Source organism: Strix uralensis, chromosome 5 (genome assembly GCF_047716275.1).
Source record: "Strix uralensis isolate ZFMK-TIS-50842 chromosome 5, bStrUra1, whole genome shotgun sequence".
NCBI lineage: Eukaryota > Metazoa > Chordata > Aves > Strigiformes > Strigidae > Strix > Strix uralensis.
In genome coordinates, this window is record NC_133976.1 from 69,355,462 (window position 1) to 69,380,343 (window position 24,882).

The 24,882-nt window shown below is 39.2% G+C and overlaps 1 protein-coding gene across 1 annotated transcript in view; it reads right to left on the minus strand.

Annotated features, from left to right (window-relative positions):
• Positions 1–24,882, minus strand: part of DERA (deoxyribose-phosphate aldolase) — a 56,518-nt gene that overhangs the window by 15,543 nt on the left and 16,093 nt on the right. The window contains exons 5-6 of the mRNA XM_074871515.1: positions 24,677–24,811; positions 16,742–16,870 (exon numbers count right to left, since the gene is read on the minus strand). Coding sequence (XP_074727616.1) covers positions 16,742–16,870; positions 24,677–24,811 — 264 coding nt within the window. The remainder of the gene's footprint in view (positions 1–16,741; positions 16,871–24,676; positions 24,812–24,882) is intronic.

A 24,882-nucleotide genomic window follows, 5' to 3' on the forward strand; every position in this document is an offset into this window, starting at 1 on the left:
AATCATGACACTTCAAGGTCATTTTGAGTGTTTTTCAACACTTCATGATAAAGGTAGTTTAAGATTCTGACTCTAACCCAGAGAAAGGCAGGATTGATTTTTGAGATTTAAAAGTCATATCTTAATGCCACAGCCAGATTCTGTCCAGCATCCAGCCTCTTTGTCATGTAGAGGACAAACAGTCAGCATCAGCCCCTCTTCCACACTGTTCCCTACACATAAAAAGGCAGCTGGCACAGGTGGAGGCTTCAGCACTGGGGGGATTTCCAGTATCAAAGGCATTTCCCAAGAGCACTTTGTGGCCAATGTCAAGCTTTTGGCTTTCCCTGAAAAAAAAAAAATAAGGTGCCAGATCTCACTAGACTCATCTGTGACGTCTTTGTTTCCTCCTGGCTTTTACAAATCAGGTAGAATAGGTTACATAGGGGCTTGCACAGAGGGCTGAATATTCCACTTCCAGTAATCATATGATTACTAGGAAAATGTTAGGCACTTTCAGTTTTAATTTTTATGACACTTGAAAGTCTTCAATACAATCAACTTACAAATACGTAGATTCTATCACAGACTTCTGGGGTGCAGGTGTTGGGCATTGTCCTGATGCAACAAATACCCAAAGGGTAACACCCTGGAAGGTCCTACCTACACGTGAGGCAGCACAGTAAAATGGCAAGCTATGGTTGTTTTTAAAAGGTACCAATCTTACTCACAGCTCCTGCTTCCCAGAAGTTTTTGCCCCTCAGAGTGTTTCTTTCTTCTCTCCCCACCTTCCTATAATTTGTCATATGGCAAAACTGCAGAAGCCCATGTGTGTAGGCTGCAATGTGGGTGAGAACTTCCAGGTACTGACAGATGTTTTCACCACTTTCAGTAGGGTGTTTTACAAGGTTTCTAGCTCTTCAGGTAGCCTGAATGTCAAAAAGCCTGCCAGTCCCCTTCAATAAAAAAACAACCAAAACCCCTGACTGTGCAGCCACACTCCAAGCAGGAGGCACCTCTCTGCTGGGGGTCAGGGAAAGACACACTTCTGTTTTTTTAAGAAAACTTTTTTCCTCCCGCTGTATTATTAATGATGCTTACATGGCAAAACTAATAATTTTATTTCAAAGGGATGCTTTATGAAGGCATGTTGCTGATAAATTCAGTCAGACTCTTCTGCCATAATAATCTACTGAGCACTACTCTAAAAAATGAAGGAAATCAAAAAGACCCTTAAGCGCTGTCAGAAATAGGCAGCAACTCATAAAAAGGTATTTAATATGCTGGGGCATTGTTTCTCCACCTCCATTTGTCAACAGCATGTGTGCTGATCTGGCCACGGACTGCAATCATGGCGAGCATCTCAAATCAGAAGTACCAACAATCTGATTAAACTGCCTGGGTTTTGGTTAAAAATAATTGAAACTGATATAGAATGCACATTTCATTAGTCCACTGGCAAAATGAAGATGATATTTCAATCTCCAAATCTACATTTTATATATAGGCTTTACATTTTTAAAAAAACTACACTAAATATATATTATCATTTTGTACTTTGGCATTCCACTTGTTTTACTGCAATACTGTGAATGAAAGAAATTGAGTATCAAACTCTCTTTGTGTTAGATGTATATATATCCTCATAGGTATTTAGTGGCAAGTTATTAAATGTCACTATTCATTGAGACAGTACATTTCATGTCTTTCTTACAGAAAGAAAAAAATTCTGTCTAAAGTTTGTAGCTTTGCATGGCAGTATTTCAGAGACTCACTTTGGTATCAATGGCTTCTTCACCCACACTTAGACATTCAGAAACAGAAGCAGTCAAGCAAGACATTACCTGTGTTTTACCGAACTTTCACTTCCCAAACTGCAGAGGTAGTGATGGCGTCACCATCACACCAGGAAGCATGACCACCTGGTCTATACTTTTCCCTCTGGAATCCTAAATTTCTGACATAAAGAGCTAAAAGTTGCAGTACTGTCACTCCATTTGAGCTTGGTCCTAAGCATGCTCTGTTTAGGTCATACAGAGCATAACAGCAAGCAAAGCTACTCAAGGCTGCACCCCAAAGAAACAGATATTTGATGTGAACAGACAGACCTTAACCTGATAAAAGTAAAGCCTTGCAAGATCCACACTTTAAACTATGACTTCTAAAATCTAAATTGGTAGTATTTTCTGTAGTGATTCCAATTATTCAGTGTCAGGAGTGGGATCATGAGACGTACTACTACGTTTTCTGTTTCATACATAATCTGTAAGAAAACTATAGAAGTTTAAACACAATCTGTGGAGTTTTTGTCTTTAATAGCAGTCATTTTTAATTAAGTAAATCTTGATCATGCCATGAGACTAAAAATCAGGAAGTTGAAAAATCTGTCACTTGGTTCTTCTCTCCCCCATCCCAATAGCAATGCATACATTTCAATAAAGCAGCTGTTTTTCACAGATACTGAATCACAGCTGAAGTTATAAGGAATTATGTGTTCAGCGTTTCTGTACATCAAATCACATACAAAGGCATCTAATAAGTATTTACACTGGAAAACACTAGTCTGAAGTGGAGTATAACAGTGTTGCATATCTCTTACCTATCAACTAAGCACAGTATTCACTCTGCTAAACATCTTCTGTATAGTGCTTTAAGGCCCCCAGACATTAGCCCAAAGCAAAACCGCATTGTCTCCATTTAATTACCTATCTTTTCAAACTTACTGTGATCAAAATCACTAAGTTAAACAAAATGGTTACTATAACAGGAGACCATGGTTAACCAGCAAGCTAAGGTGGGTGTATGTGCATAGAGTTCAGAAGAAAAAGATGCTGCTGCATGCTGTTTGTTTCTCCAATGTGAATTTATAAAGGGGAGTGAAAGTGCAACATCAAGTGAGTTAGCAAAAATTAAAAGGATTAAAATCCCAGGAATCAATGAAGTCAAAGAGAAATGGAAAATGGTTTCAGCCTTAAAAAAGATAAAATTATTTAACAACTTATTAAAACAGTTCATCACTGTAATTAAAATCCAAGCGCCTAGAAAAAAGCGGCACAAGAAAGGTAATTATTTATGAGGAGACTTAAAAAAGCTATTTATTGTGAATTTGGGAGAGAATCAGCCTGAAAGAGTTGGTACCAAAAAGAAATTGTTTGTTTATTCATAAAACTTATTTTGGTCTAGCACACCACTAAGAATCCCGAACATCTGCTCAATGGCAGCTGTAAGTAACATTAGGAACACTCAGCCAATTTATATCTTTCCTTTTTATTAAAAAATAAACAGGTCTTTTTAAATTATTCACTAGTAAATTAACATAAAAATCAGTGCTGTAGCAACTCACATTTTGTGGAAAGGCATCTGCAAGCTTTGCATGGTCATGATGATCTAAACCTTTCTACGTTTCACTGACTACTTTACTATTTATGTGATGTCCCACCTAATTTAGCAAATGAAAATGTAGAAAACCTACAAGCCATACAGAACTCATGGCTGTGAATGGCTGATACCTCAAATGCCGTATTAGTTGCCTCCTTCCAACTTGATCGGATTCTGTTCTTACCTTCCCTTTGCCTTCTGCCATTTAAAACTTCCACTCAAATCATCTCAGATCCTCTCCTGCTTCTATCTTTCATGGACTAGACATTAGACAATAACCTCACTGGCAGAACCCTTCTCTGAATTATTTCTGAGTAACAAAATGCAGCAATGTTACTAATTAATAATTATTTGTTCTCGTCTGTAGCGTTTTCACAGATAGATTTGCAAAGTGCTCTGCATGTTCCTGTGTTTCACTCCAAAGTTGTGTCCTTAAGACAGAAAAAAAGGCACAGGAACCTTTCAAACCTAAAGGCTTCTCTTTACCGCTCACTAACAATTTTTTTTTAAACTTTATCTCTTGAACATTTCAGCAGAAAAATACATTACTTTCTTCCTAGGCTTCTCTCCTGCCTTCAGTTCTTAGTCCCTAATACAAGCAAGTCCCTGCAAATGAACTTGCCAAGAAGTTTTTCAAAAGCATGGAGTAGCTCTGTTTATTTTACTAGGATTTTTTTGTTTTACTTCCAAGTACCAAACCAGCATTTCTGCAGTACACTCTAGAGAGAGTTAGTTTAAAGCTAAGTGAGCTGTAATTCTAACCCAGGCGCTGAAAATCACTGAAAATGGCATAATTACAATAGCACAGGGTCCATTCAGCTGAAGTTCCCAGAGGAGCCTGCCTCAAAGCCGCAACTGCGCTGCAACTGGCAACCAAGCAAACTGCTGTGAAGCTAAATTTGCTTACATCCAGAGTAGCTGCAAACACAGTATGTGATTACAACATAAATGTAACCAGCATGTTACATTTATGTTATCAAAAGTTATGGTGTCTTGTTATCAGAGCAACACCTGAAAATGCTACCCCTCCTCTTACTGGGCACTAGAAGTCATGAGAAACATGGCACCCCCTTCCATCACACCCCACCAAGCTGCTTTCTCATCCTGCGGCTCAGGTTCATTTCAAACCTCCATTTATGCATAAGGCTTTGTGTTTCCTTTGAGCTCACTACACATCCATTTTCCAGGACCAGTGGGAAGGAGGCTTTTGAAGATATATGATTCATAATTTTGTATTGCATAATTTAAGTTCAGTGTGCTGCACAGAATATGGAACATCGTCATCTGTTTCCTTTCTGGTCCATTAAGAGATGAACTAACAAATCTTGATAAACTACAAGCCTTCACCTCTGCAATGTCTGGGATGGTAAATTGGACACTGGATTGGCAGTGTAACTGTGAAGGTGATGGAAGGAAGACTTTTTGCTTAAGAAAAAGTCCTGGCATCATCAAGGAGGAATCTTTTCTACATCTTAGAGTTAGGGAGAACTCAACCTGAGAAATCAGTTGCAGTTGTATACTGCAGGGAAATCACTTTATAGCACAAACACTAGAGAGGAAGAAACATCAAAGGTGCAAATGACAATCAGATGTCAGATCCCTGTTGACTTGCCATGAAGACTATGGACTTTGCTGTCATCTTTGTCTTTGAAAAAATTATCTCAAAAGAGGGACTATTACAGACAGCTCTGGCAAAGCTATTGTCTCTGGTAACTATAAAGTAAGCGTAGTCAGAAACTAGAAATTGTCTTATCTCAGAGATGATGAAATTAAAAACTACCATTTCAGAAAAGGAATTACAAAAATATCAATCAGGAACATTTCCCAGGGGATGAAATTCCAAAGTATAGTATCAAAGAAGGGAATATCTTCCATTCTTTTCAACACCTTCCCAACACGGTTTGCACTTTGGCAACACGAATCAAAGGAGTGCAGAAAGCCTGGGAGACAAGCTCCAAGTAACCTAGGTACCTATCAAGGAAGTTCAAGTACCTTGTGCAACTCACCAAAAATACTGCAAGCAACCACAGAGGCAAGCTGGAAAAAGCCATGGACCTCTCTTTCTGAACACCACTGAAATGAGCACGTTCCTGAAGAATATTGCTATATCCTATGGTCATATTCCGACAGAAATATTTTCCTTTGAGAAAAGACCGACAAAGTCTATTAAGAAGACCTTTTAAATTCCAGTTAAAAACTAACATTTATAAGGAAGAGAAAATGTTAAACACAAGCATAAATGTTTGCATTTGAATAGGCAGTCCTGTTTAGCTCAGTGAGGAACGTGTTTGTAGCATCATGCAACCCGGCAGTCAGCTTGGGTATGCAGCCTCTATCTCTGCACTTAATGATGTAACGCTTTGAACACTGTTGACATCATCAACACCATTAGGACATGATCTGTTAAAAGTTAGTGGATGTCTTTATATTGATCTCACTGTGTTTTAACATCCAGTTTATCGGTAAGGAAACTATCAATAACCTTGTGGCAAATTTCTTGTTTCATGTGACTAATTTTTATCCCACTTTTATGTCTCAATATGTATTTCACTTATGTTTCTGTCTATCTCTTGTTATGCTGCTTTGTTTTCCACTGTATTCCTGTCCCTTACAATTAAATGGGTATATTCAAATGAGTGTCCATAGTGTTTTAAAATAACCTATTGATGTTCCAAGATCACATACTCCTAGTGTATTTTTCCATTCAACCTCTTTCTCTTTAGAAGCCTGATTTCACATTTCTGCTGCCATGAGCATATACCTTCAAATTAGATAGACATGATCATTAGGCCTTGCCACCTTAAAAAGCCACAAAAAATCCCAGGACCTGCAACCCTAAAATCATGCTTAGTTTATTTCCACATCTATATTAACTTTCTCTTAAGGGATTGGATTTTCTAAGTAGTGTTTCTACTTGCAGTCTCTTAAAAGATACTTTAATATTTCATAAGTCAATTTTGTATAATTGATAGATACAATAAATTAAATATTTATTTCTATTTTTCACTGGTTTAGTAGAAGTTAACACCTGCTGCTGACAGAATAAAAAAACCAACCTGAAGTATCAGAGAAATAAATAGTACCCCATACATCTATTGATTTTACATAATATTTCCATGTTTTGAAATTGCATTCTCCCAAACCATTACCTTCAATACCAGAGCTTCAGAGATGCAAAGTTTTTTGCTAGGGAGCCGTGTTATTTTGATGGCATATTTGACTAGAACTATTCACTGTGCAACGATTTCTGAGTCTGAGGTGATATGAAACTTCAGAAGTTTTAAGTCAAATTCTAACAAATTATTTAACATAGAAACAAGGTTTCATTCATGGGGAAAATTAACGCAACAGGGGTGCTTTCTCACCTCTCTGCATCAGTTGTTATAAATTGAAAATATACCATTTAGATATTCCTTAATTAACATGCTTTGCAAAAATCCTGAATATCAGCAAAAGAAAAATGCTATTCAGGCATTTAGGACAGTTTGTTAATAGAGGTTGACACCTCTCAACAGTATGTTATACTGTCAGTACATTCCTACTCACTGTGAACTACTATTTCACAACCAGTTTCAAAGGTTGAAGCATAAAGAATAGCCACTTTCTTACAGGTCAAGAAGCAGAAATCTGCAGATCAGGGTTCAAACCCTTCTCTGAGATCCAGTGACAGGTCCTGGGATTTCTGGGGATTTATCATGCTCCTGCTTCTCTATGATTTCTTGTAGGTCCATACTGCTCATTCCATTTTGCTCAGTGCAGGGGGAACACCAAACCACAGCAAAACAGGCGTACAGGAGGCATGGCAAAACTCTTTAATTTAAAAGAACATTTTGAGTGGAGTGCTATGAAAACAGCTGAACGAATGTAACCTCCCTGTTGCTATGGGCAGTGCCAGTCAATCATGCTGCGCACAATACCATCACCCTACAGTACCACAGCAAGTTGTGCCAGCTCCCACCTCCACTGTCACTCCTGGGGTTGGCTGTACTAACAAATCAGAGTCAGCAGCTCCCACCAGCAAATTTCCAGGCTTTCTCTTGTTCCATTTCCCAATTTCAATTGTGACAAAGGGCATTCCATCTTCATGCACTGGCATGGAAAATTTCTGCCTTCTAATAAAAGGAACATATTTCTGCTTATATCTTAATTTACTAGACCTCACAGAGGTCCTATAAAATGTGCAATGTTAATTTTACATATGGAGAAACAGGAAGATAACAGAGTTGTCGAAAGTGATGATAAGTTAGGAGTCATTCTGCTACCTCAAACAGTCCTACCCATCTTCTGACTTAACTTGATATTCTTCTGGTGAGAAGTGCTTGGAAATAGCACTGTTTCTATTTGTAAATGAAGATGGTGCAGGAAGAAAGTCAAGTGGTGTTGTGGATAACACAAAATCAAACAGGTACAGTGCTGACAACACTGTTTTACAGAGCTGTTTTACACTGGTGTTTCTTCTTTGACTTCAGTAGAGGGTGCATATTGCTATTTTCTGATTACGGTAGAATACTATTAATAGAATAGACCTTTCACAAAATTAGCAAACTGAGTTGCCAGGCATCCTGGTATGACAAATATGATCATCCCCAGATAACTATCTCCCCTCAAATATGGCTGTATAGTCTAATGCATAGTTCAGTAAGCACATAAATAAATGCATAACAAAATGTGGCATTGCATGCACATCTGGGTTTCTAGCTTAACAAACTGCAAACAAATGAGGTTTTACTGTATACACTCTAACTCTGTTCTCCCTTCACAGACTCTTTGTATCTTTTTTTCCTGCAACATCTGTTTCTCTCAGGTATTACTTCTGTCCTCTACTTACCCATACAGGGTTCTGCTGCTCTTTTGACTCTACTGAAAGACCTTTCACTAGAGCCTGCCCTAGTGTTTCTCAACCACCTTCTGCTCCTTCACTTCTGATACCCTATACATACATTATTGAGTTTCAGACAGATTTTTAAGTCTTAGCTCTCATTCCTTCAAGGTCTGCTTTACCCAAGCCCAACATTATTTTTTTTTTTGTGTTACTGTCCTTTGTATGGACCCTCATCAGTAATTCAAACCTGAGGATATTGCAATTGCACTGTTAGAAGCTTTCCACTCCAAGCTTCTCTGTCATGCCTACATTATTTCTAGTGATTAGCTGCAATATCACTGTTAAGCTTGTAGGCAATTACATCATTTAAGGGAGCAGCCTTGTACTGCCTACTGAACATAGAGCTATCTGCATTTTTATCCTACTGGCTTATTTATTTCCCCCCACTCTGTACCAGAATAAATGAAGTCACTTTTTCCTGTAGAAATCTCCTTTAGACTGCTTGTATTTAAAGACCATCCACTTTTTGATCTAACTCTTAATTTTAAAACTTTTTTAGTCCATAATATCATTCAAAATTTTGAGGCAGACTGTCTCGCTCTGACCTGCTCTGTATCTTAGTTTTCTACAGCATGTTTCATGTTCGATCCTTGCACTAAACTTTCAGTGATGTTAACCAGAGCTCTGAACATGCAGAACAACCACAGGCTATGCAGAATGCAGGACATCTGCTGCAGCAAACAGACAGGAAAGTTATAAACTACTAATATAATTCCATAGTGTTAATTACTGTCCTGATGAGCCTCTTACAGCAGCCAACTGCAACCACTTCTACATATTCAAGACAGTAACCAAGGCTATGTTCCTAAAACAACACACAACACTGCATCTGCGTGATGCAAAGTGCTGAAGTAGTACAAACTCTGCAAGTTCAAATTTATCTAAAAATTCTGAAGGAATGGGCAGATCTTTGGACAAATGAGGTATTGTCTGCATACATGTAGACAGAAGAGAGCTGACATAAACATCATTTTATGTGCTCTCAGTAAATTGACAGAAATTCAGAAATATGCTCATGCCCACGCTAGATCTAATCTGTACTGCTAGATCACAGCCAAAGAAAACTGGGATTATTCTCTACCATTTGACAAAGCAGGTGGGAGAACTCCCTCTGCACTGTGCTTTGTTCTCTGAAGACAAGCAGTCAAATGCAAGAATATGCTGCATTTCACATCCACCTTCCTCAGCCCATGAGCGCAGCTCAGCCAAGCTAGAATAGCAAGCAATCCCCATCACACCTTGGACTCACTCCGACTCCTGCTCGGTTGGAGAGAGAGAGGAAACGGCCACCAGACTGTGACCAAGAAAGCCTTTGTCACCAGCCAGGCAGTAAGTCCTCCTCCCACACCTTCAGAAGAGTAAGGATTTACTAGTTTGTCCCCAGCCTTATATTGGACCTCCAGAACAGAGCTTAACATCATCTGTTAACCTAAAAAGCACTCAGAGACAGTTCACATCTGTAGAAAGGAGCTGCCAATTTTGACCCAGTCTGCTTTTAGCAGGCGACAGCAATGCATTGCCCCTGATTTCTGATGGACCTTTTACAGGGTAAAGTGTACCCTTTACAGATACACTGTATACTCAGTACAGTTAGTTCTATTTCAGACATGTAAAACCAGACACAAACTGAAATCTTGCTTTATGTGTGTTACCAAGCCTCCTCCCTTGCTTTGCCTTTCATTTGGGCTCTAATAACTGACTTAGTACCAAATTACAGATGAAGTTGTAGACACATAAGTAAATCAATACATAATACAACTCACATGCTATTGAGGGACCCTTGACTTCTGATTTGAGCGTGGGATTTAAAGCCAGGAACTCACAACTGATCTTAACTTGACTTTTGACTTGTCTGTTATTATCTTTGTCTCATACTTCATAGGGCGATTGTTAAGATTTATTCTGCTAATGTCAGTATGTGCTTTGAAGACGTAAAGTGCTATCTAAGTGCCAAGTGTTATTACTTATTCAGTAGTCTTGTTTCCTACATGAGTCACATTTGCACAAAGCATGCCTAGCTCTTTAGTCAGATTTTGCTAGTTTGGTTTCTTTCATTTTTCATGAAAAATTTGCTTGGTAGAAGTTTTGGATCATGGCAGTCCACATCCAGCAGAAAGTAAGTCATCCCTCGCACTCAGATGGCTGCTAGGATGTTTACAGCCACACCACCTAACCCTGCTCAAAACAAATCTTTGCAAGACACTGCTCAAAACAACAGCTACTGGTACCACAGAATTTGTCTTCCCATCATTCATACTAAAAATGGATCTGTACCAATATTAAATACAGTATAAAAACCTTATTTAGAGCTGAGGTAAAGCTTTATGTAGCTAGGCATTAAGTTGTGATGTTCCAAACCATATTTCTCTGATCTCTCTTCTCATAATCATTAAACTGTTACGTTTTCTTAAATCAGAGCTAGGCTTTTGTGCAGTACGATGTTCTGATCTTGAGGATTTCTGAGGAAAACCTCTTCATGCAGTACTGCTGTGTCCTGAGTTTGCTTTGGGAGAACCTTGTGGCACTACTCTCTGCTTTTAGAGACAAAGACTGGATACTACAGGCCTCAGCCAGTCTCTCTCTGGATCTAGCACAAGGCCAGCATACTTGTGCCTTTAAGTTTTGGTGAGGTTTGCTGTGAAAATGATAAGTGTGTATTAACTGGAACCACTCGTGTAAAGCAGGATGAATCCTAGAAGGATTGATAGTGGGCTCTCCTCAGAACTGCAAGACACAGTTTTTCCTCACTGTTTGACTATATTATTTCTGTTCACTTTGGAATGAACAGTATCAAAGCATCTTAAAAAACTTCTGATCACACATTTAATGTGTTCTAATTTTCTCCTTCTAGACTATCAGCATCAGAGACTTTATTGCCTCAGCCATCTTTTGCTACTTTTTGCAGGGTTTTTTGTTCTAGAGACTTTAGAAGTTAGTTTGTTTTAGCACTAACTCATTCCCTTTCTAAATTCAATTTTTACATTAGTCAGTATCTCAACTTACAATTTATTTGACTAACAGCTTAATGACCTATGAAAAAATTGTTTTAAACCTATACATTTAGTAGAGTTGCAGAACATATATCACTCCTCCTTGACCTTTCCACAGGTACTTGTTTAGATATACATAATGAAAACAAATATCTTTCGCATGTCACTGCTGTGTTTCGTTTAGCTTCCCAAAGAGTAACATAAAAGAAGCTGTACTATCAAGACCAGCTTTCACAGTCAAAATGACACAGATGAAGTTTTCACTTTTAAAGTACACTACATTTACTTAATCACTTTCTCCACCTCTCCCCTCCAGTTTGTATATCTTAATTAATATGAATTGTTACACAAAACAATAAAGATTTTGTAATTAGGTAATATGGTTAAAATGTGATTTTCCAAAATAAAACCCTTATATGTGACTGAAATATGCAATTAAGTCATCCACACCTTTAGTGAAGCATTCCTTTCTCACTTCAAGTTCACCATCTTTCCCCTTCTTGCCTGGCTTCCTTGGCAGTTTCTGATGTTTGTGTCAAAAATCAAAAGTTAAAAAATGGCCTCGCTCTCATAAGTGAAGTCTGTACAAGACCTGTTTTTTTTTAAAGACACCATGATGAAAAAACATAGAATAGTTACCACTGGTATGGGGAAGTCAGGCACTCCCATCTGTGTTCCTTAGATCGACTGTTTAATCCAAGAGGCTATGAAGACACAGATTTGAGTGTCTCCTGTAGAAATGGATGTGACTCACACAAGTATACACCAGTGTAAGAGTCGGTCAGAAGATCAGCATTGTCTCAACATTGTCATCAGGGACATGGACAGTGAGGTACCCAACAACGGCCTGTTTGGAGCGCAGTTGCCGACCCCTGAAACGGAATGTGGTGCAAAGGCTCCTGAATGCAGAATGCAGTGTGGCACAGCCAGTGCTGTGCTGTTCTCCTGAGTACTGAACCGTGTAGTGCAGGCAGTGCAGTGCTGTTCTTTGGTGCCTGAGCCGTGTAGTACAAAGAGTGTTGTGCTATTGTTCGGTACCTGGGCCTAGCCAGAGCGGTTAGTGATAATTGCATAGCCATTGTCAAAAAAGATGGATCGCGACTGTTGCCATAACATCGATGAAGAAATCATGAACCTCAGATGAACTTTGCTTCATTATAATACCAAAACACACCTCCTGGTTGAAGGTTACCCGCCTCTGAGACTGACCACACCTCGGACACTCCCCCCTGTGCACGTGCGATGGCCTTGCTCGAGAAGGGTGGAGATATGATAATTGAATTCTGAGAAGGGCGGAGACCCCTGAGGCAGAGGTGGAGCAAGGTGTGTTACTAAGCATAAAAGATGACTTCTGGACAACGAAAATTGGAAGCTTCCCCACCAAGGACCACGACGATTGACGACGCAGCATCAGCTGGACCCGGGACCGTTAGGACGTCGTGAGATCAGCGGTGGTAGCTATAACCTCTCTCCCTCTTCTCTCTAAACTTAACTTTACTTTTCTCCTTTCTTTCACCCATCTCTAACTATCGCGTGCCTCTTCACAGGCAACCCAATAAAGTTTCACTGTTTGATTATTGCTATCCCCTTTGGTGTTGGTCACCTTAATTTTGCACTTTCAAGATCGTAGCAAACAAACCATCACGAGTCCACCGAGTGGACCGTGACAACCAGACAGTGAAAACCACTGATTAGTTTGCTCTACTCATTCTCTGGAAGCTGTCTGGTAGAGTTGAAGATGCAGTCAGTTTCCCTTAAGAAGCTAATGTACTCAAACTACCACCAAGAACTTCAAGAAGCTCAAGAAATGGCGGTGGGCATTATAAACCAATGACCAAAAATGCCCTGATTCAATGCTGAGATTTTCTCTTGGTCAGCTTTCTGAAAAAAATGTGCTCCTTTGGTAGTGACACAGAGCCTCTCATGTGCAATCCTACCTATTATGTCCTCCTTAGCACTGCAAGGATTATTCTTGCCAGGTGAGTCACTGTCCTTAGAGGGCTGTCAGCCTCCTTCACTCAGAAATAGGTTCTTAAATATTCCAGAATTTATTGCATGTCAGTCAAGTCTGTAAAGGTATGGTTAAAAGAATTTAAGAGAACTGGGTGCCTGCTCCCATTCTGATGTCTTTCTCCTTATGTGGTAGAGAAGGAAGAAAAAGTAGTCATGGTACTTTGGAGATACCAGACACAGGAGGAGCCAAGAGCCACTGCTTCAAATAGAGGAAAATTATTCTCATACCTCACTGTGAAGCAACACTTCTTCCCAAGTTCTTGCAGGTGGAAGCATTAACATCTTGTACACAGGCATGTTGTGCAAAGCACTGTTTCTTCAACTGGCCTCCACCTCCAGTGCACTGCTGGGATCTGTATGTCTCACTGGGCTCAGCCTCACTCACTGGCGTGCAGTGAATGACTTCTGCTGAGTCCTGCAAGGGCTGTGATTCAGAGTACAGCTGTTTGCCTACAGAAGTGGCCTATGCAATCTGCTTTGAATATAAAAGTGCACGGGTACACCACCCCACCCTGAGCACAGCTCTTAGCATACTTGTAAAATCCTAGCCAATGCGAGGGTGCACATTTTTTGACCTTTTACCATCCCTTTTCAAGTCAGTGATCTGTGCAGCTGGCCTTGCGTCCCGTGGCTGAACCTCCACCTGCTAGCTAAGTCAAACCAGATGCAACATGCTGGTTCCCAGCATACACCAATAATTCCTCTAGCCAGCACGAGGAAGACTGTATACAAATTTTTGAAAGTTATTTGGGAGAGGAGACATCTGGGCTGTATTGCCTGCTTGGTTAATTGCTTTGTGTGAAGCAGAGCGACTTTATCGGGAGGGACTGAGATCCTTAACAGCAAATACACTGTAAAATTGATCTCTGTGTGGGTGAAGAACCTCAGTCAGAGAGATCAAGTCCCAGACATCACAGGCAAGCTTTTTAACCACAGAGCTACTAATGAATCAGCACTGTGTTACTCTCTCAGTCTTCTGAGTCTCACAAATGAGACACATGGGAAATACATATATAGTATATACATGTTGCACCACATCTAGTGACTTTGTGCTTCAGGACATAGGTGAATGTGTGCATGCTCAGCAAGGGCAATGTAAACATCTGTATATCTAGGATTTTGCGCTCCCTATATGATAGGCTTACATTACGCATAGTGAAGTGAAAACAGTTTAAGGACTGCATACCATGTCCCCAGTTGCACTGATACAATCGTGTGCAAGGCAAGGCTGTAAACCAGATTATTGAGGCTGTGACCATTAAAAAAACCCCACTGACAACCAATCACAAAAAACACACAGCAAACTAGTTAACCCTTTTCTGGAGTAATTTTTAAGTCAGCTTAAAATGTAATTTTCAAACTCAGCTTACAATGCAGCAGGACGAGCACTTCTAACAGCACAGCTGAAGGAGCAGCCAATTTTGGTGTAAAGGGCAGGAGCAATTAGCCAGAGGCAGCAAAAACTTCTAAAGCCAGTTTTGCAGTTGAATCCACTATACTGTGTAACTAATTTCCCCATATAAAACTAATTACTAGGGTCAAGTTTATCAGAGTTGTTTCTTTTTTATCTTCAGAAGAGTTGCCAGGGCCTGCCATATCCACAAGATCATCTCCTTTTTTCCTTTCCTTTTTTCTTTCTTTTATATCATGGCACCAGTTGAAAAAAAATATATGGATACTAAAGCTAGAACTTAAAACTACTGTGCAAAATTACTTTCTCCCCAAAATGCTACAAATACCCAAATCAAACAAAATTCAACTGGAATTTGAGGTTCTCACCAGTTCTGACAAATCAGAGTCTGAAAATCTGGCCCTCAATACATGTACATAGGGCACCAATAAATTCTTATTTTTACACCTACCCACAAAGAAAAAGCAAGAGACTGAAATAAGGAAATAACTGCACATATTCAGATGGATAAGTAGCTTGTAAAATGAGTAACTATGCAAGGAAAATCATTAACAATAGAGCCATCTGCTGTATTTCAAAAAAACTACACCAGCAAAATATCTGAAAATGTTAAACCGCTTTACAACCTGAATTTTTCACTACTCCATGTTACAAAAAATGATCATAATGATTAGTAGATCAGTTTAAATGACAGGAAATGTGTATTTCTTACACCTCTTCTAATGAAAAGCAGTATTTACTGGCATAATACTGATCCTCTGTATGTAATGATACTAACTGACATTATAGCTGAGCAAGCAAAAAGCCTGAAATGCTTCCCATTCCATTTGAAGTAGATAAGCATAGTGTTGTGTAAGGAAACAATGAGGTCAGCAGCAAGTTGAATATGTATTCAAATACTGTCAAGACACTTGGATGATTTTTTTCTTGCTCTAAAATAAGAAGAAATTCCAGGTCTGAAGAGCTTACAGTAGAAAAAAAAAATCAACACAAAAATGAGGGAAAGTTTAGAAGACAGACTAACTCAACTGGTTCTTAGTATATTTTTACACTTCTCCCTGTGAGCATACTTGAAAAGCCCTCTTTCAAGCACAGTGGAAGAAGCAGGTGTCTAGAACAGAGTTCGAAGAACACAGACTTATCAGCCAATTGCCAATTTTGCATCTTAAAGATGGCATTAAAACACAACCTTAAATCCTGGTTAAACTAGGGAAAATTGTACCAGTGCAGACCCAAAGCTGAAGAGAGAATATACCGCTGTAAATCCGGGTTCAAATGGGTGCTTTGCTACATTCAGTCTGCAATGGCTAAAGCTATGCAAAAAAGTAATACCTACAAACTATACGTAGCCCCTAAAACTCTATCCTGCTCATGGAAATGTGTTTCTCAGCTGAAAGGTTCAGTATAAAAGACAAGACAGTATCCTAAACATCAGGTCAGATGTAATCGAGTTTTCAAAGACAGGGGAAGACTGAACACCTTTTGAAGTGCCAATTAATTGCTGGTAGTGAGTGCCACTTCTTTTGTGTGCCAGTTAAAACCAGTTATAACCTCGCCCGTTCTGCTGGAGCACACGGTTTTCTTCCCCTCACTGCATTTCCACTACAGTTGGTCTGTCGAACTGCACTCTCATAGAGGTGGTTAGAAGTGATTGCAAACCAGAAATGAGAGCTGTCAGCATGAATCTTCACAGGGAAGTTCCCCCTGCATCTAAAATAAGCTTACAAGGCATCTACTTACACCACATTCGTAGCTCACCACAACTGCCTGGATAATATGTGTATCTGCCCCAAATGTACGTCTCCTTATTAAACATAGCAAGGATCAGACATTTGACAACAAATATTACTTGTTCCTTCAAATTTTGTCATTTAGCAGTTTTAAGCATTATTTAACATTTCATGCAGTTTTTGTAGGTTACACAAAACAAGTGACACTCCATTACTATACCTGCAACTTCAGTAATTGCTGCATAATAGTTTTTTCTACTATCGGCAAAACTAAACTTTCACGACTAGAATTTTTTAAGCTTCATAAATAATACAGCAAAGACAATCTTAGCTTAAAAAGAAAACCACATATATTTACCTGCCATCATAGCTATCATACTGGCTTTGTAGACATTAGTAAGGGACCCCAGTTCACCTGTTGCCAAGATTGTTTTCATGTGAGCTTTTCCACAGGCCTCACGGCACTGACGGATCTCCTCGTAGAGACCTGTGGATAAAAGCATGTGAAAATGATCAAAGTTGCCTGAGAGACATTTTCAAGTATGGCTGTAATTTCCACTTCTGGATTAATTTCCAATCTTATAATTAGTCATAGCACTCAAGAACTTAAGTTTTGTAAGTTCAATAAATTACAAGACTGGAGGTAATTAACAATGCCACACAGTTTCAGACTTGACTTAATAGCTATTAATATCGGTTCTCTCAAAACTAAGAATGTGCACAGTATGCCAAACACTCATGAATACATCAGGAGTAAAAAATGCTAGGATAGTGAAGATTTATTTTAAAACAGCTTTTTCAGCAATAAATATGGTAGTACATTGAATCAGTACTCAGGGACAGTTACGTTTTCCTGTCCACATCACATCATCACCCTCTTATCCCCTTCAGCCACATTTGCCAAAGGGCTCAGCCTAAGACACCAAAGCTGTGACCAAGTTGTCTAATTACAAACATTAGTGCCACCTGAGTTGCCATGACATATCATCCTTGGCTTCCAGCTGCCACTCCTGGAGGCTCCACATCTCCCCCTGGTTTCTTATCCTGCCGCCTAGTGCCATGGGACCACCTCTGGAAGTTCTATTACGGAGTTTGATGTCTGTGTTTAGGCATCTGAATTCTACTTTAAGCTTCTTGAAAATAAGAATTTCCTGAAAAAATTCTAACATCCCTGATGAGGAGAGACCAAGGCCTGGGACCACACCACAAGGATCAAATCCACATGGATCTGTGTTTACAAACCACCTCAAGTAGTGGCTTTGCCCACAAGGCTACCAAGGACTTGGACCATCCTGTGCTGTGACCTCAGATGGTGCCAGCACTGCAGCAGGAGGGCCAGCACGACAACATCTGTCTAGCACGCTGTGGAGCTACAGCTCCAAGGGCAGAGCTGGACCCTCGCTTCTGATGCCCATGCTCGCTGAGGAAGCCAGCTGGAGTTCCAGAAGGAGGTTTGTCATGAGCGACTGTTAAACATACAAGCACTGCCACCCACTGACACAGACAGCAGGACTGACATATAAAGCCTTCTAGATCAGAGATGAAGCAAACCATTATCTCTGTATCTTCACACTACTTGGAAAACAAAAAGCAAACCCTGCCCTGGAGTTGCTCCCCACAGAGAGCTCCACCGCCTTTGGAAGGCCTCTTGCTATCAGTCTGTCTTCTGACCTACAGCTCTCCCTTAGCTCTCATCTCCAAGCAGTCAGTTGGAGCAGTTGGCTGCTCACAGACATTGTCTAGAGCAGACCACCCCCTCACAAACTCCTGCTTTTGGATTTATGAAGTGTCATGGCCGGAGGCATGCTTAACTTTCTAACAGTTTTGTGTTTTCACAGATTCAGTAAGAACTGAATAAATTTGGACATAACGGACTGTAAGAAGGCTAGACCTTGTGGACCTGGTCAGGTAACACAACACGGGGAGCACAGAAAAACCCTCCCACCCTTTTTGGTAAAATTCAGCAGTGCTCCCACAAAACGTTAAACATAGGGAGACTAAAAGAGCTAGAAATTATCAAAACAGCTGTTAGAAGCTGACCACTTGGTGATGTTTGAGACTCCTCCAGTGTGGAGAGAAAAGCAGCTCTTACAGTGTACAGCCACCATTTCTGGAATTTGAATTAAAAAAAAAAAAAAATATGCAAAATAAGCAAACAGGATCCTTTGAACGAGAGTCCTTTTCACAAATCATACTCAATCTTCAAACATATAATCAAAAAGTTATTTTATGGAAGGCTAAAATACAGCTTTTAATAAATCTTTCTTGCTAAAAAAGTCCAGGATATGGCTATGAAGACTAAATTTTTTCAGCAATACTAGTTTTATTTTCCCCTCAGTCCTCAAGCGAGACCTGGAAACATACAGTAGGGTTTGTCAGCTGCTGTATGGCTGGACATCCCCTCCACCCGTGATGCTGTCGCATTCTATTGATGCCATCAGCACACCAGGCGGCTGGGGCTGCAATTGCTGGGGTGGTCCTCTGAGACATACTACACGCATTAGTAGACAACTGGCTAATGCACTTAGCAAGTCCCTTTATAGACTCCAGGCTTCACCTTGTTTCTTACTGTGTACCAAAGGTGTGAATTAATCAGTACTAGCATGCAGTCTAACATGTTTTATTGATCAATTGATCATACTCCAAAAACCTACATCAAATCGAGACTCAAAAAGGAAATACAAAGAACCTGTGCTATTTTCTTGTGCATTTGATTACACTGCTCATGTTAGATCCAAATGCATTCTCTTTTCATGGAGTAACTCTTTCCTGAAGATTTTGGAAAGCCAGAGAAAGCAGCTTTCATGTTCTTCTAGTTTTGGTAACAAAAAGAAAAGACCAGAGTTTTCTCTGCCTTTAAGATATGCCACCAAAAATGTCAAAAGAAAATCAACAAAATGTACATTTAGGTTGGATTCCATGAAAAGAAATTGTATACTCATAGCTGCTGTTCACTCAAGTTAATACCGCAGCTATGGCATCCTCCCTATTGTTGGAAGGTACTTTTATATGCCATTAGTGCCATGATCATTTGAACAGTCCCGCTATCTGACAGCACACATCAACCCATGGACAAGAACAACTAAAGATCTTCAATCATCCGTGTTTATCAGGTCAGCTGAGGTGGTGGAAAAGTGGGCATACTTTAATGGGGCAGGTGTGCAGGTAATAAATACTGCTCCTTATTCAGAGATCAATTATTGCAGGCAATAGCTGGCATTCATAGGACATTCTCAACCTTACAGTAAAAGCACAAATAGAAATGCAGCTACCTCTAGGACAGAGAAAATTAACCAGAGCACCCCAGTCCCAGGTACAAGCAGGAACTGCTTTGATACAGAACAAGTGCAAAAACTCTTACTCCTTTCAAAAGTAAAAAAGAAGTTTCAGTACTCAGTCAGATTTAAATCAAGGCACAAATAACTTGATTATCCTGAAACTTCCTGGCAAAGTAGGGGTGGAAACGCCCTCAGTTTTTCAATGGGTCCTGGACTGCTTCTGGGACAGTCTGTGCTGCCAAAAGTCCATCACTTTACTCAGTTCTGTCAAGTCAAACAGGAGCAGGAGCAGAGCTGGACGCTGGAGCAGAGCTGGACACTGCAGTTCTGGGAATATCTGCGACCTGTGCAGAACACCAGTAACTGACACAGCAGATAGAGTTTCTCTGGTTAGCAGCAGTGGCACAGAGATCTTAGGAAAAACCTCTATCACAGAAAACCCTGCAGGCATATTTTCAACTGTGAGCTAAGACCGCGATGAAATGTTACAAGAGACTCTCCTTCTGACTGCTGAAAGTAAGGAAAAGAAAATCAAGAGCTCTCAAAGCAAATGGCCAGTACTGTGTAGCATCTTGAACACAGTACCAACACTATCCATTCTAAAAGAAGTCTAAGTCTTAAGCAGGGGAAAAAAAAATTAAAAAAACACCAAAAAAGTTCCCAAAGCAAGGCAACCTATATAGAATATATTTGGAGCCAGATGCTCACTTGATGTAGTCTGTAGTAGCTCCACTGATTTAGCTGTTAAAATGGATGAAGAATCCTTCTACTTTGCACCCACTTACTTAAAATATCTTACTGCTTTCATGAACTTTAGATCTGCTTCATTGAATGCATTTATAGAAGTCAGAAAAATTCAGATTTTATAGGAAAAAAACCACTTTAATAGCTGTGGTTTTAATTTCACTGTTATAAAAGATAAGTGTTGGAAGGTGTCATTTTTGTAGTTTTCCTAAATTCTAACTATTCAGTACGTTATATTGATTTTTAGCAGCTATTAAATACACCAAAGAAAATGTTCTTCCTCCTACACATTTCTCAAGCAAACATCCCTGACAATTACTGCTGGCTATAATCTGCCCTAGATTGTCTAGATGGTCTCTTGCTTTGGTCTAATATTGTCCTAAAAATCACAGAATAAAGGGGATAATTCGTATCTCCTACACAGGAAATTAAAATATTAAGGGGAAAAAATCACAGCTTAAATTTTTATGAAACAACCCTTCTCCAAAAATGTGGTGATAAAAATACTTTTTTTATTTTTTTATCTAGTCAGTCACATTGACTGATGTTAAGGGTAGAAACTGTGATGAGGAGGGAAGATGTTTTGATTTCTGTTAGACCAAAAGATCAAGGTAATCATGATGGGAAACTGGAAAAAGAGCTGGAGTCCCTTCTGTCTTGCACGTTAATGGCAGGTTTGTTAACAAAATGACAAGCACAAGGCTATCAGCACAACACGACTCTTTCAGTTCTGCTCTCAGCCACATATGTGCAACTCCAGGCTCCAGTGATTCACATAACTGAAAATAGAGCTTGGTTTCAGGAGTCTGAGCTGCTGCTAACAATGTAAGACAGAAATTGTGCAACTAGACTTCAAGATCCGAAGTCAGCTTGCACATCTAGAAAACTGTAAATCCAACTATAATACTTCTGAACAACATGTGGAGTCTTATCCAAGTTTCTGGAGGGGGAAGTGTATTTCCTCTGCATTCTTTGTAAAGTATGTAGCACAAAAGGGGGCCCCAATCCCTGAACAAAGCCTCTAAACTCACAGTTGAATACATATTAACAGAATTAGACGGCAGCTTTCACAATGAGGTTCTATCTAATGTATTTCATGCATGCAACCATGTTCAAACTGCTTAGAATGTACTTGGTTTTTTACCCTTTTCTTGTAGGAAAATTCAACTGACATAAAACAAACAATGGGTTAACAATACCTCTGAAGCCACCTACAGTGTGGTATGTCCAGGTGTTTGCTAAAAGCTGTGGAACCAGAAGTAACATTACAGCACCACAGACAGCTTCAGAAGGTACAGCAACCCTACCATATTCATTGATAACAAGAAAAAAAAAGAGAGAAAAAGAAAAAAATCGGGTTTTTTCAGCAATTTTTTAGTCAACTTCATCACTCTTTACATACAGGCTTCACATTCTGTGCCTAAAGACTATCTAAATTGTGATTTTTAAGCTTAACCCATACATTGTCAAGTGATACAAGACAATGGTTGAGTAAACTATTGTAAAGTAGTATTGCTTTAAAAGCTAGTAAGTTGTAAAAGGTATATGAGTTCATAAACTTAAATCTCATTTAATGTTATTTTCCAATGTAAATTAACTGTTCAATAAAGCTGCTTTCATGTGCAGCACTATTAAAAAGATCTTAACAATTACTTCATAAAGATCTAGAAAATATATTCTAAGTGTCATAAAGAGCTCCAACAATATTTAAGAAATGCTTTAAAATAACTTGACATAATTGGACATACACTAAAATATTTAATAACCAAACAAGCCTTTGAAACAAATCACAAAGCAACACTATTCTATCACGATGACCCCAATTATTGCACAGGCTAGAAGAAAAGGTAAAAATATATGAACAGTAAGATGAAGCACTCTACCACATACATATTTTTGTCAATAACTCCTGAAGTTGTGAAGACAGGCAGCATGAGAAAATAGTAGTAAAAATATATTAGCATTTTAAGCATAAGCAGAGGTTCTGTCAAAACTGCAAGGCAGCTCCAGTTAATGAAGCACTTTGAACAACTGGCATAGGTACTGCCCTAGACTCTTTAATTTTATGTAATACAGGGATCCATCCTAAAAAAAACCTTCTTCATCCCTTCTTCTAGCATCCTTAAACATACCTTATACATTGTTGTGTATCATATCTAACCACTAGATAGAGGTGGAAAGCTGCATGTTCACACAGGTAACATTACAACTGTTGAAAGCTAAACAGGAAGTCAGAACACTAGATTTCCACCAAAATATTTGGATCACCCACTGAAGTAATTTTTTTGATGGGCAAGTTAAATATTATAATTTTTCACCCTGTAGCATTATTGTCTGGATGGCAAGTAAATTCTGTTCATGAGGAAGCTTTTTTCAAGACCATGTAAATATGTGCCACACACAGACTGATGTTCATGAATAAACTTTCAGAAAACATTTGGAAATAATTTCAATTCTGCCCTCAGTAAAAAAAATGTAAACTAACCATTGCCAAAAAAATGGATGGCTTTCAACCTTGTCATGACTTCAGGTCTGGATAAAAGAATATGCATACCAAATCAAAAGTCACCCCTTGATTTACTCATTTAGTAAACTGACAGCTTTATACCACATCCATCATTGCTATGTCTGTGTACTCCTCCCCTGTAATCTGTGATCACAAAACCCAATTCATTTCTGATACAGAAAACCTTAACAATGTATGTTCAGTTGATTTCAATCACTGATACAAACTTTCTCTCTAAATCCAGCCCTGTATTTCTCCTCTGAGTTCTCCTTCACATAATCCAGGCAATATAACCTCAAGCCTGCATTTGCAATTGCCTACACGCACTGACTTTCTGATCTCTGCTCCATGCAACCTGCACTTAACAGCGGTTTGTACCATGAAGTCTGAAGCATGGCAACCGCAGTTATGTCAGAAACTCTACAAGACAGACTTTTTCAGACATAATTGCAAGTTGCTGCTTAAATCCAGTTTAGTGGTCTTTTTTCAGTCTTAGTGACAGATCACTGACTCAGCTCACTTTGTATCCAAGTCCAATACGCGTTCACAGCTGAATGCAGCTCCTGGAGGGGGTACCCTCCAGTGTAGAGTAGTGTAGTGTAGTGTAGACACTAACAAAGATACAGTGTAGGAAGATATGCGTATAGTCTTGCTGCCAGCTGGTACAGAACTTGATCCATCATGCTGTCTTACTTAAAACTTCTCAACCAGTCTCCATATTCCAGCAATTTTTGAGGCCATACCTGAACTTAAGATAGCCACTCTGAAAGAAACAGATGTCTGCAACGATGCCCATACTCAAGAAATCAAACATTTGTAAAGCTGCATATATTTAAGAGAAAAAAGGATGGAGATGGTAAATACTACAAAAGAGGTCAAGATGTTACAGCAAGTGAAACCGGGATATCAGTCCTGAAGACACAGATGCAGAAACATGTGGCGTTTTTGGTTCAATTCTACCTGCTAATTGAAAGAAAACCAAAATCAGAAAATATGATCTGTAACCATGATAATTGTATTTCCTTAACCAAATTCAGGTACTGGGGGTCCTTTACGAAGTCTTCCAAGAAAGAGACTATTACGGCCCTGCATTATACAACTAAACGGAAAATTCATTCCAAGACAATGAGGTGTTTACCTTCACATGGAGATTAGTTATAGGAGCACTGTCAGCACTTAAGGCAAACCATTCACAGTACATTAAGGAGGCAATTAGAGCAAAAACCATCTTCAGCATTATTGTTCTTACTAATTAGTAGTAGTCTACAGACACAAGAACATCAATAATAATATGAACAGTCAATTTGTACCCTCAACTTTCAGGAAAAAGAAAACAACTAGAATACATATTTTTGTCAAGAGTTGAAACATGTATATTTAACAAGGTATCATCCACGTTAGCAACCCCTTCGGGGTTTTAACAAAACTGTTCAAATAATTAGGCATTCGCTTCCACTTCACTTGCTATTTTTTTTATCCTGTACACAAAATCCTCTAAAGGCATAGAAGGAATAGACCTGAATTTTCAAAATACAAAGTCATTCCACATGCCCAGCCTGACAGGACTTGTAACAGCATTCTTTTCAAAAAATGCACCATTCATCATAAATTAAATAGCTTTTATTTAGTTCAGTGCCTCAGATTACTCTTAGGGAAAGGACCAATTCTTCAAGGACTGGTGTGGAGATGGGGAAGAGACAAAGACATAACTTGCATGTGTATATACACAGAGGTTTAGGTTCCTTGCCAAAGCGTGGGTACTTACCTTCCCACTGGCCAGTCAGCACCAGACTCCTGCTAATGACAATGTCAATCTCTCTGGCACCATATTCCACAGCTAGTTTTATTTCAGCCAGTTTGGTTTCCAGAGGAGTTTGTCCAGATGGAAAACCAGCAGCCACTAGCAAGAAAGGGGATGCAGGCAGAGGCAAGAAAATGTTTTATAAATTGACCATAAAATTGTATATACCT